The sequence below is a fragment of the Oryctolagus cuniculus genome, chromosome 3, assembly GCF_051225735.1.
Source record: "Oryctolagus cuniculus isolate XC-2025 breed Fujian yellow rabbit chromosome 3, ASM5122573v1, whole genome shotgun sequence".
Classification (NCBI taxonomy): domain Eukaryota; kingdom Metazoa; phylum Chordata; class Mammalia; order Lagomorpha; family Leporidae; genus Oryctolagus; species Oryctolagus cuniculus.
This window is the reverse complement of record NC_142869.1, coordinates 120563510-120578972: the sequence shown is the minus strand read 5'-3', so window position 1 is coordinate 120578972 and position 15463 is coordinate 120563510. Positions and strand designations below refer to the sequence as shown.

The window sequence follows — 15463 nt, the reverse complement described above, 5'->3', positions numbered from 1 at the left end:
ATGCAGAGGAGAGACGAGGAGGCAGGAAACAGATGGAAGTGAAGTGGAAGCAACACAGGACTCAAAGTGAGATCCACCTTTGCTCTGCCACCTGTTTACCAGGTAGCCCTGGGGAAACCCATCACCCCCATGCCACCCGTGTCTTCTCTTTGTCAGCAGGGTTCCCGAGGATGAAACAATGGGCACTAGATGCCTGCACCCAGCGGTTGCCAGGTCAGTTCCCTGTGCTCCCCACTGCCACATAGGCTCACACCCCAGCCTGAGAGAGAGAGTCCAGGGGCTGGACTTTCCTCTTGCTGACTGGTCAGGTGACAGTGCCAGTTGCTGAGGGACACTCTACTGCTGCCAGGAGACCAGGAGCCCCTGTTTCGATCTTCTACCACCTGGCTGCCGGCTGCCTGTGGGAGCCCCTGCCGCGGGAGTGTCAGCCATCACTGCCTTGCCTGCTGCCACTGCCTGGAACCCTGAGCCTCCACCTGATGCCACTGTGAGTAACTCCTCTGGGGGACACAGCCACAGGGACTCCATATGCCCTGGGAAAGATGGCTTTTGCTTTCACATTTAGATCCATGAAACACTTTTGCATTGAATTTTAAGATTTATTTATTTGAAATGCAGAGACAAAGAGGAAGAGATGATAGATTAGATAGATAGATAGATAGATAGATAGACAGACAGATCTATTGGTTCACTCCCCAAACAGCCTCAATGAGCAGAGCTGAGCCAATCCGAAGCCATGAGCCAGGAGCTTCCTCTGGGCCACGTAAGTGGGTGCAGGGGCTTAAGCCCTTGGGCCATCTTCCACTGCTTTCCCAGGTGCCTTAGCAGGGAGCTGGATGGAAGTAGAGCAGCTGGGACTTGAACCAGTGCCCATATGGGAAGCTGGTTCCACAGTCTTATTGCTAGGAACTAGGACTACGGGGCTGTGAGCCTGGTCACCCTTGGACCAGGTGCGGCTCATGAGATGGGGCCAGGCAGGAGGGCGCTGAGCATACTCAACTCCCTCCCAGAGCACATGGGGCAGACCCAGCCATGGTGACGCAGTGTGCATGTGTGTGTGCATGTCTCTCTGTGTGTGTATGTATGAGAGAGACTCACCCTTCTCACTTGAGTCCATGTGGGACACTCGGCAGTCACCACACAGTCTGAGCTGACTCTAGTTTGTCCCTCTGGGGTAGGGGCTTGTCTCCCTCAGGAGCAAGAGTCTGGCAGGCAGACACTTCCCAGGAGCTAAGGGGAAAGAGCAGGGTGGGAAGGGAGGGGCGGGGTCAGGCTCCCAGGCAGCTGGGACACCTGGCTTTGTCTGCACTGTAGCTGGTGGGGGGCACTGGGGCAGCAGGGTGAGGGCTGTGACTCAGGTGAGCACCTGCTCTCTCTGCAGCTGTGGCCTTCTCCCCACCCCTCCCCCCTCTGTGCTCCACTTTCCTTATCTGTGACATAGGAGTCCATTCACACTGACCTGGTGAAATCCACAGGGAACAGACTCAGCCCTGGGCACAGCAGGAGGAAACCACCAATCCCCAAGAGCCTTCTGCAGTGAGAAGGCAGTGGAGCACACACTGCCTGCAGGCCTCGGCCTCATGATCCCACAGAAACACGAGGACGCTCCTGAAGCTGACCTGATGGATTGCAGGCGGGGCACTGAGTTTCCCAGATCTGCCCGGAACTCAGTTCCATGTGGGGAAGCACAGTGCACACCCTGCTGAGAGCCAACCAGACAGGTGTGGGGACGGGGTGAGCGAGCTCCATTTCACACGGCTGCTCCTCTCGGGCTGCTTAGCCTGCCCCCCCTTTGGAGGAGAGGTGCTGCAGGGCCTCGGAGGGGCAGTTCCACACCAGGGGCCTGAGACAGAACGTGTGCACCTGCTGGGAAGCTCGGGGCGGGGCGGGGGGTGAACTGACTCGTGGCCTCCTGCGCACCATGGGCTGGCTAGCCCCTGGGCAGCTCAGCAGCGAGAAGCAATACCTCCCTGGGACTTGGGGACGTCAGGGTGCCCGTGTCTGTGCCACACTGACTCTGCCTTCCCGTGGAGCGGCCCGGCTGGGGCTTGGCTGGCCCTGAGCCCTCTCCTGCAGGGGGGCCCAGGCACTGACACAGAAGGCTCAGAAACGCGAGTGAGAGAAGCTTCTTGAGTTGGTTTACTTTGGGTGGCTTCAGATGGATGGAAGAACCCGAGATGGAACCACGTGCGGAGGTGCAGCGCTCTGCGTGGGGGCTCCGGGGCGGCTGGGACGGGCCCGTCACCGACTCTGCAGGAGAATCAGCAGCAGCAGAGTTGCAGACGACAGCAGGACCAGGAAGACCCTGGGCTTGGGGACAGTGCCCTTGTTGGGATTCATGCTTGTCAGCGCAGGGGCCTTTTCCTCTGCCGGGGCCGTAGCAGGGTCAGCATTGGGTGTTTTTGCCTGGTTGTCCTTGATCCAGTCGTGGAAGTAGGAGATTTTGGAGAAGACGCTGGGGCCGATGGGTGGGAAGCACGGAGCGCTCCAGCTGGTCACCCCAATCAGGTACCAGGCGGAGTTCAAGAAGCAGACCAAGGGGCCCCCAGAGTCTCCCTGAGCAGAAAGTGCAGGGTTAGCGGGGATGGAAGCAGCAAGCTGTGTGCATTGCTGTGGCCCTGCTCTACTAGGGCGTGTGGGTCTCAAGATGGCTCCACGTCTCTCTTTCTTCTATGCAGGTTGACATCAAAACCACCTGAGTGAGGACAACCCCCTGGCCACCACACAGAGGGCAGACCTGAGAGCCCCAACCCACGAAGCTCCTGCAAGCTGGCAGTTACCGACCTACGAGGACACACAGGGGAGCCCCGAGGAGCAGGAGGGCTGTTCCAGTCTCCCTACACTGCCCCTCCCCTGCCCACACACACACACAGGAAGAAGGCACAGCTCTGAGGCCCAGCTGATTCCATACCCAGCCTTGTAACCCAACCTGTGCCTTTGCTGGTGACCTAACAAGGACTCCAGTGTTTTCCTCAACTCCCTATTTGAACTTCTTTGGAAAGTGCCCGGCTGTTAGATGTGAGGAGGGCGAGGAGGTGCTGCTTGGGGGTGGGAGCTGGGTAGGCCCCCCAGAAGAGGTGTGGAACCACAGGTATGGCTGGGCGGGAGGTAGGAAGGTGTCGGCCACTGTGGTGAAAGACTCATGACATCTCATGACAACAGTGGGGCCTGAGCAAGCACAACAAGGCAGCCATGTCTTAACACCACTGAGCAGCTTCCGCCTGCAGGGAGTGACGTCCAGGTGGACACAGCCAGCAGATGATATGTGAGACAGAGGCCTAAAGGGCACAGAGTGCCCCAGAGAGGGTGCTGGACCTGTGCCATCGGAGACCATCCCGGAGGGAGGAGTGGGCTTTTTTTTTGCAGCCAGCAGAGGAATAGTGTACAGAGATCTGTAGCAGGGAGCCAGGGGACCTGACATAGATTCCAAAAGGGTGTGCAGGCACTGATGGGGCCGAGCCAGCGGCCAGCATGTGACTGCTGCAGAAGGGGTGGCAGTAGCTGGCAGGAAACAGTGAACACTCAGGATGTGTGTGAGTTGTGGCATCTCTGAACCTTTCTGTAAGACACAAATGCAAGGCAAGTGAGAAAGAGGGCCCAAAGCAAAAGATGCAGCAAAGAGCACACACATTGCCTGTAGGGGGCACTGTGTCCGGCCTGATGGAGCCAGGGAAGAACACGAAAAAGAAGGAAGAAAGATTGGAAGGCTGGCCGAGCTCTGCTGGCGGAGCAGATGGAGAACCAGCATTAGCGCAGAGTTGTGGGGAGCAGGGATAGTACATCTCTAAGCTGTGCAAAGAGAGAGGAGCAGCAAGGGCCAAGGCGTAAGCAAGGGAGAGGTGGATGCAGGAGGCTGCCTGGAGGAGGGGACACAGCCCCCAGGGAGGCCAAGTCCTGTCTAAGCTTGACCATGGCCTTGCTCACTTGCTCCCTGGGCCTGCATTTCTCCACCATGAGATGGAAAGATTACACAGAATGGGCTGGGGAGATGTCTGTGATACGTATATCCAATAATGGGCTCACGTCCACAATCTATAATGAGCTCTTCAGATTCAAGATGGAAGACACACAGCCCCATGGTTTGAGACAGAATACTATGCATGGAAGCTTTTTCTGAAAAAGGTAATAAACACAAGTGCTTGTCCTCACGAGTCACCAGACCAAAGCAAACTGGAAACCACACCCCGTAGTGAAAACAAAAAATTGCAGATAACCTGAGTGGGGGGTGGTGGTGACACAGAACAACCCAAGCCCTCACTCGCTGAGGATGGGAGTGCAAACTGGTAGGATCAAGTTAAGGAGATGCTTGGGTGCTGTATGAAAGATGAACAAGCGGACATCTCCCAGCATGGGAGGTCTGAGCTGCCAGGGTGACTGTGATCCCAAAGGTAATTCATGGGCACTAACACACACCCACTAGGGTGTTCATGATGGTGCTACTTGCAGAGTGCTGGGCACGGGGCTTCAGAAGCCTAGGCAGGGCTGTTTTGGGGGGGTGACTGAGAGGACGTGGGCATGAATGGGACCCTCAGATGCTGTGTTCAGGAGCATGTTAACCCCTGACATCCAGCACACAGAACACTTGGAAACTATGCTTTTCTGTGCATATGGCACGCTTTGACAACCTTTTCCTAAAGAAACAGGGTGGGATGGATGGGTGTCCTTAAAGAGATTCTCTCTTGGCATCTGCCACCTCCCATGGGGTGGGCTCAGGCAGATGTACACAGGGTCCAGAGAAGACCCAGAGGGAGGGGATAAGGCCCAGGAGCAGAGGGTGGCCAAGCTTTGCCCCAGACCGCGAGCCAGCCCCCCTTACTCGGCAGATGGACGGAGGATTGCGGAAGTCCGCAGCGCATATCATCTCATCATGTACGCGAGCAACTTCGGATGGGTCGACGTCAGGTGGTGGTGTGAAAAAGGAGTCACACAAGTCATTTTCCATGATGAAGAGCTTAGCCTGCTGCAGCTGGAAGGGCCGTGGTAGGAATGCTGCGGGAGTGGGGAGAGCACAGATGTGAGAGCAGCCAGCGACGCCTCTCCCTATAACACCTCTTCTCTTGACATCAGCTTCTGCCTCTGCCACCTGCTTTGCTCTGTGACATCTGCTTCTCCCTGATACCCACTTCTCTCTGGGACACCTGCTTCTCCCTCTGACACCTACTTCTCCCTCTGGCACCTGCCTGACAGTGGAAGGCACCCACTCCAGCACACAGGACTGTCTACTCTGAGTCCAGGTCAGGGACACAGATGCTGGGCCACCTGCGCTGGCTGGAGCAGAGGCAGAGCTGACAGGTGCCAGGCGGGCTGGGTAGCATGACAGACGTGACTGCCCTGCCTAGGAACAAGTGATCTGTGGACACTGTGATTCTGTTTCCAGAGGCCACCCCCGATCTGGCCTGGGTCCTCCGGTGGAGCACAGTGTCACAGCGATGGCTCACACCTGTGCGCCACTGGCTGTGTGCGAGTTTCACAGGGCTGTTGTGTGGGGCAGACCCCAGCTCTGGGTGCAGCCTTGTCCGGGGGAGGGCATGCACAGGGAAGGAACGGCAGGCCCAGTGTCTCCTTGCTGTCAGCTGCTCCCTGCCCTGGTGGCTTCCCTGCCCACGACTTCCCTGGGAGCGCCAGCTCCTGCAGTGTGCCGTGCCTTGGAGAATCCTTGCCCTGCTGGTGGTTCTTGGTGAGGGGCCCTCTCGGGAGGGTGTCTTTGGAAATGTAGAAGGACCAGCTGTTCTAGTGACTGGGCAGTGTGACCAACACTGGGTGTCTGACTCTGGCCCACAAATCAAAGAAATTCCTGCTTTGAAATTATTCACTGGAATCTTCTACCACATCAAGACTGTCCTGGTCATGCCAATGTTGCATCCTACTCTGGAGTCATTCACCAGTATATTTTACTCCATCACCAGCATTCGCCCCTGTGTGAAAATCTTCGCCTAACATTTCTTTCTCTCCATAGAGAGGGTCCGTGACTCCCGCAGATGCAGACTCTACACATTGTATTCAGTGGTGCATTATACAAGTGCCTTGTATACAGTGATGCAGTGTTGGCAGAGCCTGTACCATCCTCTTTAGTCGTCTGTTTCATCTCCAAGCTTCTTTTACCGAAGCGACAGTGCCACTGCTCTGCAAACAGTCATTATATTGCACTGTTAGTGGAGTAATGAGGGGTCCGTGCAGAACCCTGGAATCTTGAATATCTCAGAGCCCACCTTCCTGATTTTGGGAGCTGGATGTGGCATGGACTTTCTGGTTCCTGGGCTGAAGGTCTCATGGGGTTTGAGGAGGACTGGGAGAGTCCACGGTGATGGCCCTCCCCCTGTCCCTCAGTGCCTACCCTGAGCTGCTCACCATCCTCCGTGAGCATCCCCCAGCCACTGATCCAGCAGGCGGTATCAACGTGGAGCGAAAAGTTGGCCTTCGGGACGCAGGCGGGGAGCACGTGAGAGTTGAAGTCCGCCTGCAAGTGCAGTTGCAAGAGGGCAATGTCGCTCCCAAAGCGGTGAAACTTATCATAGTCCTTGTGGACGAAGAGCTTGTTCACGGTCATCTGCCGGCTGAAGCTGGTGGGATTACTCAGCTGGTTGTACCCTAGCAGGATGCGGTAGTCCCCTGGGGTTTTGGACCTGTTGAAAGAGTGCCCCTCTGAGTTCTGGGCTGGCACCTGCACCCTCGCTGCCCTCCCTACTTCCAGTCAGAGCAGAGTCCCATCCCAGGGGCTCAGTCTCCTCCCTCCCTCGGATGGGACAGCCCAGGACGTCTGTCCAGGGAGGGACACTTTCTCCATGCTGCCTCTCCCAGCGAGCCCCAGATCTAAGCCACAGCCATTCTTGTTGCCAGAAAGAGACCTCTGGGGGTGTCCGACTGCACCCTTCTTGGAGGAGCACAGCCTTGGCTCGCTCCCAGCCCTGTGCAGTCCTTAAAGCCCCCCAGGGGCCAGCATGCTGCTTCCCCCACTTCCCAGGTCCTCTCTCCTCAGCTGTTCTGAAGGCTGCCCCCACCTGGGGCCAGGCACCCCCTAGGTGTTTGTGGGACAGATGGAAGGGTGCTTCTCCTTGTTCCTGGGCCCTGAGCCACTGCTGGTGCAGCACCCCCACTCGGACTCCGCATGGCCAAATCCTGTTCCCCCAGGGCCTTTCTAGCTTTAAGCCCTGGCTCTGATTGGACTCCTGGCCTTTCCCAGATCACCAAGATGGTGAGGCTTCGGCCTTGCTTTCCTGGTTGGATGAGAAGCTTCAGATGGGTCTTGTATCTCTACACCCCGCCCTCTTCCTCCTCACTGTCAGCCTTACATGGGACCTGGCACAGGTGGGTGCTGAATCAATGAACAGAACCTACATGGTGTCCAAAAGCCAGCTGTGCCCAGTGCTCTGGCTTCCGGTGTTGGAGGCTGATGTGTTTCCCACTCTGGGTACGGAGTGAATCCAGGGCACATGTGAGAATTGAACCAGTCCAGCCAGGACATCCCCAGGACAGAGCCCATTGGCTTCACCCCTCACTCGGGCAGCAGCACAGACCAGGACATCAGCTAGCAGCACAATATCCCAGAGAAAACCAGCAAGGACAAGGCCATAGCCCCTACTACTCCTTGCTTCCTGCCCCCTGGTGCTTCTCTCTCTCCTGCCACCCTTCCCAGCAGCGGCTGGTCCCAAGGAGGGGAGACGCACCTTTGGAAGCAGTGAGCGGCAGAGACTACCCAGTTGCTGGCGATGAGGGCAGCTCCACAGATGTGCTGGCCTTTAAAAAGTAGACTGGCCTGCCATGGCCACCATTCTGGTTCTGCCTTCTGACCACCAAAGATCTTCCCGGTTTTGCCAGTCCTCCCGCATACTGTGGGGACAATGCCAGCCCTGAGGTCCCTGCTTCTGAGATGCTAGCCCTTGTTGTCCCCAGATGTCTCCATCACAGCACCCAGGGGGCTCCCCCACCCCCAACCCCTGGGCTCTCTTCCCAGGTGGGGAACATACAAGGCTCAGGCTGAAGTGACACAGCCCATGTGACAATGCACTGCCTGGGTGGCCAGGTGGCAGGGCGCACAGCAGCCCAAGGCCCCCTCTCAGGGGCAATGGCTCCACCGTGCAGAAGTCCACCCCAGGGGAGTCGTGGGGCCAGGGTTTTCTGTGCCTTTACCTCCCTGCAGGGGCACAGCCCTGGGTGCACGGCAGGACTTGAAGGGAGGACAGAAGTGGGATTACTGCATGCCCTCAGCCAGCTGGAGTTCTAGTGAGACTGAGGGCGGGGGGCAGTCACTCTCCCTGGCGGGTCCCCATTCCCAGGAAGAGGAGGTGAGGTTCCCGTGGGCGGGTGCAGAAACAACCTCAGCCTTTGGCCTGAGTTTTCAGACTCAACTGGAAGGGCACTCAGGAGCTTTAGAGGTGGTGGTGGGGTTAAGGCAGAGGAGGTTGAGGCAAAGTTGCTTCAGCCATCTTTCTAGTCACCTACCTCCCAGTGCAGCTACAGCCACACGTGGCGTGGCTCATCCTGGTTGATATTGTAGGGTGGAGGAGGAGAGGAGCGACAGAGGCAGGTGTCCCTGGACGCCCTGTCTGTCCATGGCAGCCCCAGCCCCTGCCCACTCACCGTCATCCAAGTTCTGGCTCTTCCTATTGGACGGGGTGACCTGGGCGCGCAGCGGTGGGAGGCGCAGCCAGAGCAAGAGGGCGGCCAGAGCGTAGGCTCCTTGCCAGCCTAGCCCTGAGCGCTTCCTCCTGTTGGCCCCCATCCCGCCCCTCTGTTTCTGCTTCTGCTTCCCCGAGGGAGTGGACGGTGTGCACGCGACCAACCGTGGGCAGCGGGGAAACCGCTTCCATCGGTGGTTGGTCTGAGGGCTCCAGGACCTCGCGGGCCGTGGGAGCAGTCACTACTGGGAGCCCCCATGCTGTGCGGTCCTCTGGGGAACCCGCCTCTGTTGGTCGATGGTTGATCCCGCTCCCCGGAGGAACGGGAGCAGGTCCCCAGCCCTGGTGTGACAGGTGTGCGTGGAGGCCCCGCCCAGCGGGCGGCAGTTCCGTGGGGGAGCTCCCAGGCTGATGGTGACTACGGCAGGGCCTCGCAGGCCCCAGTTGGGGCGGCTGTGGCGGATGCCTGGGTGTGTACAGTCCTGGTCAGCAGATACTTGTGTGATATCTCGTCCTTTCGATATAGTTTCCTCATCCACATGCTCACCTGCACCTGACAGCTGGCGTGCTTAGGCGAAGCTCCTGCAGGGTAGCATCAGGCCCCTCTCTCGCCCTCGCAGGCCGTGCAGCCTCCCCCACTCCGGGTAGGGCGAATTCCCTTGCTCATGGGTCCCTCCCACTCTCGTTGTTAGCGGCCCAGCGCTAACAATGGCTGGGCCGCTAGGAGTGGTTTGGAATTCTGTCCATCTCAGCTCAGCCTCCAGTGATTCACGGCTTTCCCAGGTCCAAAATGCGTGCACCACTTCCCCATTTTCCAGAATCCCACCCCGCAGTAGTGGTCCCTCACCGTTCCAAACCTCGCTGTCTAAACCCGGATGTGGTGAGTTCTCTTCTCCAGGTGTGCAGTTCTGTCCTCTCAGTGCGCTGAGTCAGGTGTGGATGAGATTCCTGGCTGAGAGCCCTCCGTGTGGGTATGAAAGTAAAGCGACTTCCTCCTGCAGCATCTTAGCATTTAGTGTGGGACAAGCAGAGGGGAAGAGGTGCAGACATTCAAAGAAAGGGAGGGGGAAAGGAAAAAGAAGTTACTGCCCCCAAACCATACTGTATATCCTGCTTGGCAAACTTCGTTAGCTTTTTTTTTTAAAATTAATTAATTTATTTGAAAGTCAGAGTTACACAGAGAGAAGGAGAGGCAGAGAGAGAGAGAGAGAGAGAGAGAGAGAGAGAGAGAGAGAGAGTCTTCCAGGTCTTCCATCTGCTTGGTTAGCTTTTTTTATGAAAGAGAGAGATATCTTTCATCCACTGGTTCACTTCTCAGATGGCCACAATGGTCAGGGCTGTGCCATGCGCCAGGAGCTTCTTCCAGGTCTCCCATATGGGTGCAGGAGCCCAAGCACTTGGATCATCTTCTGCTGCTTTCCCAGGCACATCAGCAGGGAACTGGATTGGAAGTGGAGCAGCTGGGACTCAAACCGATGCCCATAGGGGATGCCAGCACTGCAAGCCTCACCTGCTAGGCCACAGTGTTGGCCCCCTTCATTAGTTTTAATGCCTGTGAAAGAAAGAAGTCCCTGTGAGCCTCAGCTCCACCCCTAGGATTCCTGGCCAGCATTCCTGTCTATGGAAAGTTGCACCTGTTCACATCTGAGCCACTCTGGCAATTGGTTTCTGCAGGTAGACTTTTGGACATCTAAGTTCTTGATCTACTTTCTGTGTCTGTCAGTATAAGCTGGAAATGTTTTGCATGCTGGAAATGGCTCAAGGAACTTGAGGTTCCTGTCTGGATTTCCCAGGTTCCATTCATTAGAGGAAATCCCACCACAGATCTTTGGGAGAGATCCTTTCCCTGCTGTGGCCTCTCACCAACAATTGTCCCCTGAAACTCTTGTGAGGACATGCAAGCTCTTGAGGATGGGGCTGACTACTTCTTGGTCTTTCCAGTGGCCTTAACCGTAGCTGTAGGGTCTCATGCTCAGCCTGTTCTCTACCCCAGGGCTTTGGCGGCTGTCTCTGACTTTAGCATCATTTGACCTCTGGGGAGGATGAGAACTTCCAGAATCAGCAGTCTTTTGCTCCTTTGTGTGTAACAGAAGCCCTTCCCTCCATGGAGCTCACTCCTTCTCACATTTTGCTATAGGCAGAAAGAAGAAACCAGGGAGCACCTTCAACACTCTGCGTAGAATCCTCCTCAGCCACACATGCAAATGTGTCGCTGACAGTTTGCATGCACAGCTGTGGTGCAGGATTTCTCCCAGGCCCTGCTTTCCTGCATGAACAGTAACGTGGTCCCCGCTTCCTTCTGAGTCCTCTGTAATATCAGCCTCAGGGTCCAGATCCCTATAAAGGCTGCCCAAGAAAACCAAATCTTCCTCTAAGATGACGTACGGTTCTTCCCGATGTCCCTCAAAATTCTTCCACCTTCACCCAAGGTCCTGTTCCAAAGCCCCAGGTCCATTTTTGGATATTTGTTATGGCAGTACCTCATTTCTGGAATCCAAGTTTCTATTCATTTTGTGGAATTATATTTATTAGCACACAGTATTCGTGAGTGAGAAGTCTGCCATGGCTCGGTGGGTTGCCTGTTGATGCTCTCATGCTCTCTCGAGGCTCTGGGAAAGAATTTCTTCCTAAGTGCATTTAGGTCATTGACAAACTTTGGTTTCTTGTAGTGATATGACTGAGGTGCCTGTTGGGTTCCACTCTCAGCTGACTGACTTCGCCAGTCTTCTCACTGTCGCAGTTCGCGCCTGTGGAGCTGGCAATAGGATCTGCTGCATCAGGCTTTGAATCTCCTTCCCAGATCCAAAGTGTGTACACCACATCCGAGTTTCCCAGAATCCCACCCCATGGTAGTGGTCCCTCACTGTTCTAAACCCCGCCGTCTAAACCCAGATGTGGTGAGTTCTCTTCTCCAGGTGTGCAGTCCCGCCCGGCCTCTCAGTGCTCTGAGTCAGGTGTGGATGAGATTCCTGGCTGCGAGCACAGTTCTGCCCTTTGGATAGGAAAGTAAAGTGAATTCGGGCTGCAGCATCTTAGCTAGATTCTTGTAGGTCCTGATATAAAGGACACATATGATTGAGTCATGCTTGCTAAAGATAATCATCCTCTCTTCTTTCTTTTTTTAATCACCTCTTTTTTTTTTTTAAATATTTATTTATTTGAAAGTCAGAGTTAACACACAGAGAGAAGGAGAGCAGAGTCAGAAAGGTCCTACATCTGCTGGTTCACTCCCCAGTTGGCCACAATGGCTCGAACTGTGCCGATCTGAAGCCAGGAGCCAGGAGCTTCTTCTGGGTCTCCCATATGGATGCAGGGGTTCAAGCACTTGGGCCATCTTCTACTGCCTTCCCAGGCCATAATAGAGAGCTGGATCAGAAGTGGTGTAGCTGGGATTTGAATTGGGGCTCATATAGGATGCCGGCACTGCAGGCAGTGGCTTTACCTGCTACACCACAGTGCTGGCCCCAAATCACCCTTTCTTAAACCATTCTCTCTCTCTCTCTTTCTCTCTCTCTCTCTTTCATACATACAGACCCACACATGTTGATTTTGGAGGTGGGGGGAGAGAGCAAGAGAAGACAGCACTCCCATAAGCTTGTTAACTCCTCAAGTGCCTGCAATGGCCAGGGTTAGGTCTAGAACAAAGCCAGGAGCCTGGAATCCAATCCAGACCTTCCACCTGGGTGGCAGGGACCCAGTGTCTTTAGCCATCACTACTGCCTCCCAGAGTCCAACATGGGATGAGGGTGTCTTCACCAGTAGGCTAAGTACCTGGCACTGATCTGCCTTTCATGAGGTGCCATCTTACTACATCTAGTGAAGACAGCAACAGCCCATCATGTCCACAGTCCCGCCCATCCTCAGGGGAGGGATGATGTGAGCTGTGGCTCACCGAGGACTGTGCAAGGCACAGTCTCCGGTGGTTCAGATGCTGTGAGTGCACCCCGCTTCTGGCAGAAGCAGCAGAAAAGTGAGTTGACAATCTTAGTATACTGTGAAGGGACCCAGAATGACCTGACATACAAGGTCTTCAAGGTGAAATGTGGAACCCTGCGTGTTCTTCTTGCATTATCTACTTTCAAAAGTACTTGGTCTTTTTTATATGAAATGACTTTTTTCTTCACTTTTTCTTGCCATTTCCTGTTTCATTTTTTAATTTTAAAAAAGATTTATTTATTTGAAACTCAAAGGGGGGAGAAAGAGAGAGAGAGAGAGAGAGAGAGAGAGAGAGAGAATGTTCCATTTGGTGGTTCACTCCCTAAATGGCCACAGTGACCATGGCTGGGACAGACTGAGGCTGTGGAGGAACTCCGTGTGGGTCTCCCACATGGTGGCAGGGGTCTTAGCACTTGGACCATCTTCTGTTGCTTTCCCAGGTGTAGTAGCTGGGAGCTTGGTGGGAGATGGAGCAGCCAGGACCTGAACTAATGTTCATTTTTAAATGACACATGACTAACAAGAGAGACTATTTTAGAGCACCCGAGGCTCCATCTTGAGAAAGCACTCACCCCACCAATGTGAGACTATGGTCTGAAACTTGCTATGGTCTAAAACTAGGACAATAACAGTACACTGCATCCTGCTTGGCAGAACATAGAAACTCCCTAGCATGCTCGCTCAAGCTTAAAAGAGATAGGCTGCACCTGAATTAAAGTGAAGATTGTGATTTGTCTGTGTCCCACATATGATTTAGGTCGGTTCCTGGACTAATGTCAAAATTATAATTGGTATTGTCAAGACTGTAATTAATATTAGTTTTGCATAGGCCTTAGGTCAACTTGACTCTAGCAACCATGCATCCCTCCCTTCCCCCATCCTAGCAACTATGTATGCCCCCTCCCCTCTTTGTGGTTTTTGCTTTTATAAACCCTGCTGCTTTGAGCTTCAAGGTTGAGAGTTTCTTAGGGAATGAGCCTGCTCTCCACACTGTCAATAAAGGACCATCGAATTTTTAAAAAAGATTTATTTATTTATTTTAATTTTTTTTCTTTTTGATTTATTTACTTATTTGAAAGTCACAGTTACACAGAGAGAGAAGGAGAGGCAGGGAGAGAGAGAGAGAAAGTCTTCCATCCGCTGGTTCACTCCCCAATTGGCTGCAATGGCCGGAGCTGCGCCGATCTGAAGCCAGGAACCAGGAGCTTCTTCCTGGTCTCCCACACAAGTGCAGGGGCCCAAGGACTTGGGCCATCTTCCACTGCTTTCCCAGGCCATAGCAGAGAGCTAGATTGGAAGTAGAGCAGCCGGGTCTGGAACCAGCACCCATGTGGTATGGCCACAGCGCTGGCCCCAGGACCATCAAATTTTATCAATGTGTGGTGCTCCTCTGTTAGCACTCGCTCAGGTACAGCAATATGGGATGCAGACATACATCCCACTACACCACAATGACAACTCTTAATGTTTCCTTAACTTTAAAAGAAAACCTTCCCAATGTAAGGGCTAACATTTGTAGTGCTACAGAGATTTGTAGGAATGAAGTTCTAAAATTTTCTGTACACGTCATCATATGAGCCAGTTTTCCACAGCTGATGGAGGAAAGGGTCATTTAGCTCACAGTGTTGGAGGTTGAAGGTCCAAATCGCATGTTGTAGGCTGTGCTGAGGACTCCATGGTCAGTGGCAGCAGGTGTTGGGAGAGAGAAACACATGGCAAATCAGGAAGCAGAGAAAGAATGAGAGAGTTGTAGAATGAGAGTGAGAGAGGGAGACAGAAAGAGGGAGAGAGACACAGTGTCCCACATTCCCTCCCAGGGCACACCTCCCATGACCTGAGCACCTCCCATCCTATGCCACCTGCTAAAGTGTCCATCAGCTCCTGGCAGCAACCCCTGGGATGAAGTCTTTAACACACAGGCTTTTGGGAAACATTCAGCATCCAACATCACAGCAGTGCTTTAGTCCTAAATGGGCTGATAGTTATTATGAACTGTAGTCAGAATATCAGTTACCGCATTTTAGAAGAAGACCTAAAAACACTGTTCTGAATCCATTTGAAATAATGGATGCATGCTATAAAAATCACAACAAGGACTAATTGTACACGGTTACCATGCAAACACTTAAGCTTCAGACAATATCCAGTTTGTATGAAACTGTTTCACCTGCTGTCTTCTTTTTTGTTAGGAGCCAGAGCCTAGGAAGAGATCAAGGCTATGAGAAGCCATCAGCAGTCGATCATGGGCCCACTCATTCTCTCCCATGAGGAAGAGAACACGCGTCCTCCCCATGTGGACAGATATCCTCAGTTACTCACAGGGCACACCCACTGGGTATACACCCAGGGCTCCCTTATGCCCCACCCCTGGCTGCTCACCCCACTGTTTCAGTGCAGGGGCACTTGGTGCTTTGCCTTTTGTCTGTGTCCCTGTCTGTGTTCCTCCTGGGCTTCTCACTCCCTGGTACTGAGTTGGAAGTCTACTACATTACAGTCATGTGATACCACCTCACCTAATTCCACATGCCCCTCCATGGGCGGTGTCTGCACAGTCTCTTCGTGAGCTGCTCCCTGAGGGCCTCTCTGGAGTGCGTTTCCAGAAATGGCTTTTTTCACTGTTAGGTTCACTGTGATTTTTTAAAAAAATATTTATTTTTATTTATTTAAAAGAGAGAGAGAGAGAATCTTCTATCTGCTGGTTCATCCCTGAATTGGCCGCAACAGCCTGAGCTACACTGATCCAAAGCCAGAAGCCAGGAGCTTCCTCCAGGTCCCCCATGCGGGCATAGGGGCCCAAGGACTTGGGCCATCTTCTACTGCTTTCCCAGGCCATAGCAGAGAGCTGGATTGGAAGTAGAGCAGTCAGGACTTTAACCTGCTGTGCCATAGTGCCAGCCCCTCACTGTGATTTC

General features: G+C 54.0%; 1 protein-coding gene across 1 annotated transcript; it reads right to left on the bottom strand.

Moving 5' to 3' along the window:
• Positions 1–2241: 2241 nt before the first annotated feature.
• On the bottom strand, positions 2242–8719 carry LOC100359291 (serine protease 40). Its single transcript, XM_089328666.1, has 4 exons — positions 8578–8719; positions 6349–6609; positions 4817–4989; positions 2242–2556 (listed from the first exon to the last, which is right to left on the bottom strand). The coding sequence occupies exons 1-4, from the start codon at positions 8717–8719 to the stop codon at positions 2242–2244; spliced, it is 891 nt and encodes a 296-aa protein (XP_089184792.1).
• Between the last annotated feature and the right edge of the window lie 6744 nt (positions 8720–15463).

Coding starts and splice junctions, on each gene's coding strand:
- LOC100359291 (XM_089328666.1), bottom strand. CDS start 8,719: ATGGGGGCCAACAGGAGGAAGCGCTCAGGGCTAGGCTGGCAAGGAGCC. Junction 6,610..8,577: donor GAGCCAGAACTTGGATGACG/GTGAGTGGGCAG, acceptor CCAAAACCCCAG/GGGACTACCGCATCCTGCTA. Junction 2,557..4,816: donor ATCCTCCGTCCATCTGCCGA/GTAAGGGGGGCT, acceptor CTTTCTGCTCAG/GGAGACTCTGGGGGCCCCTT.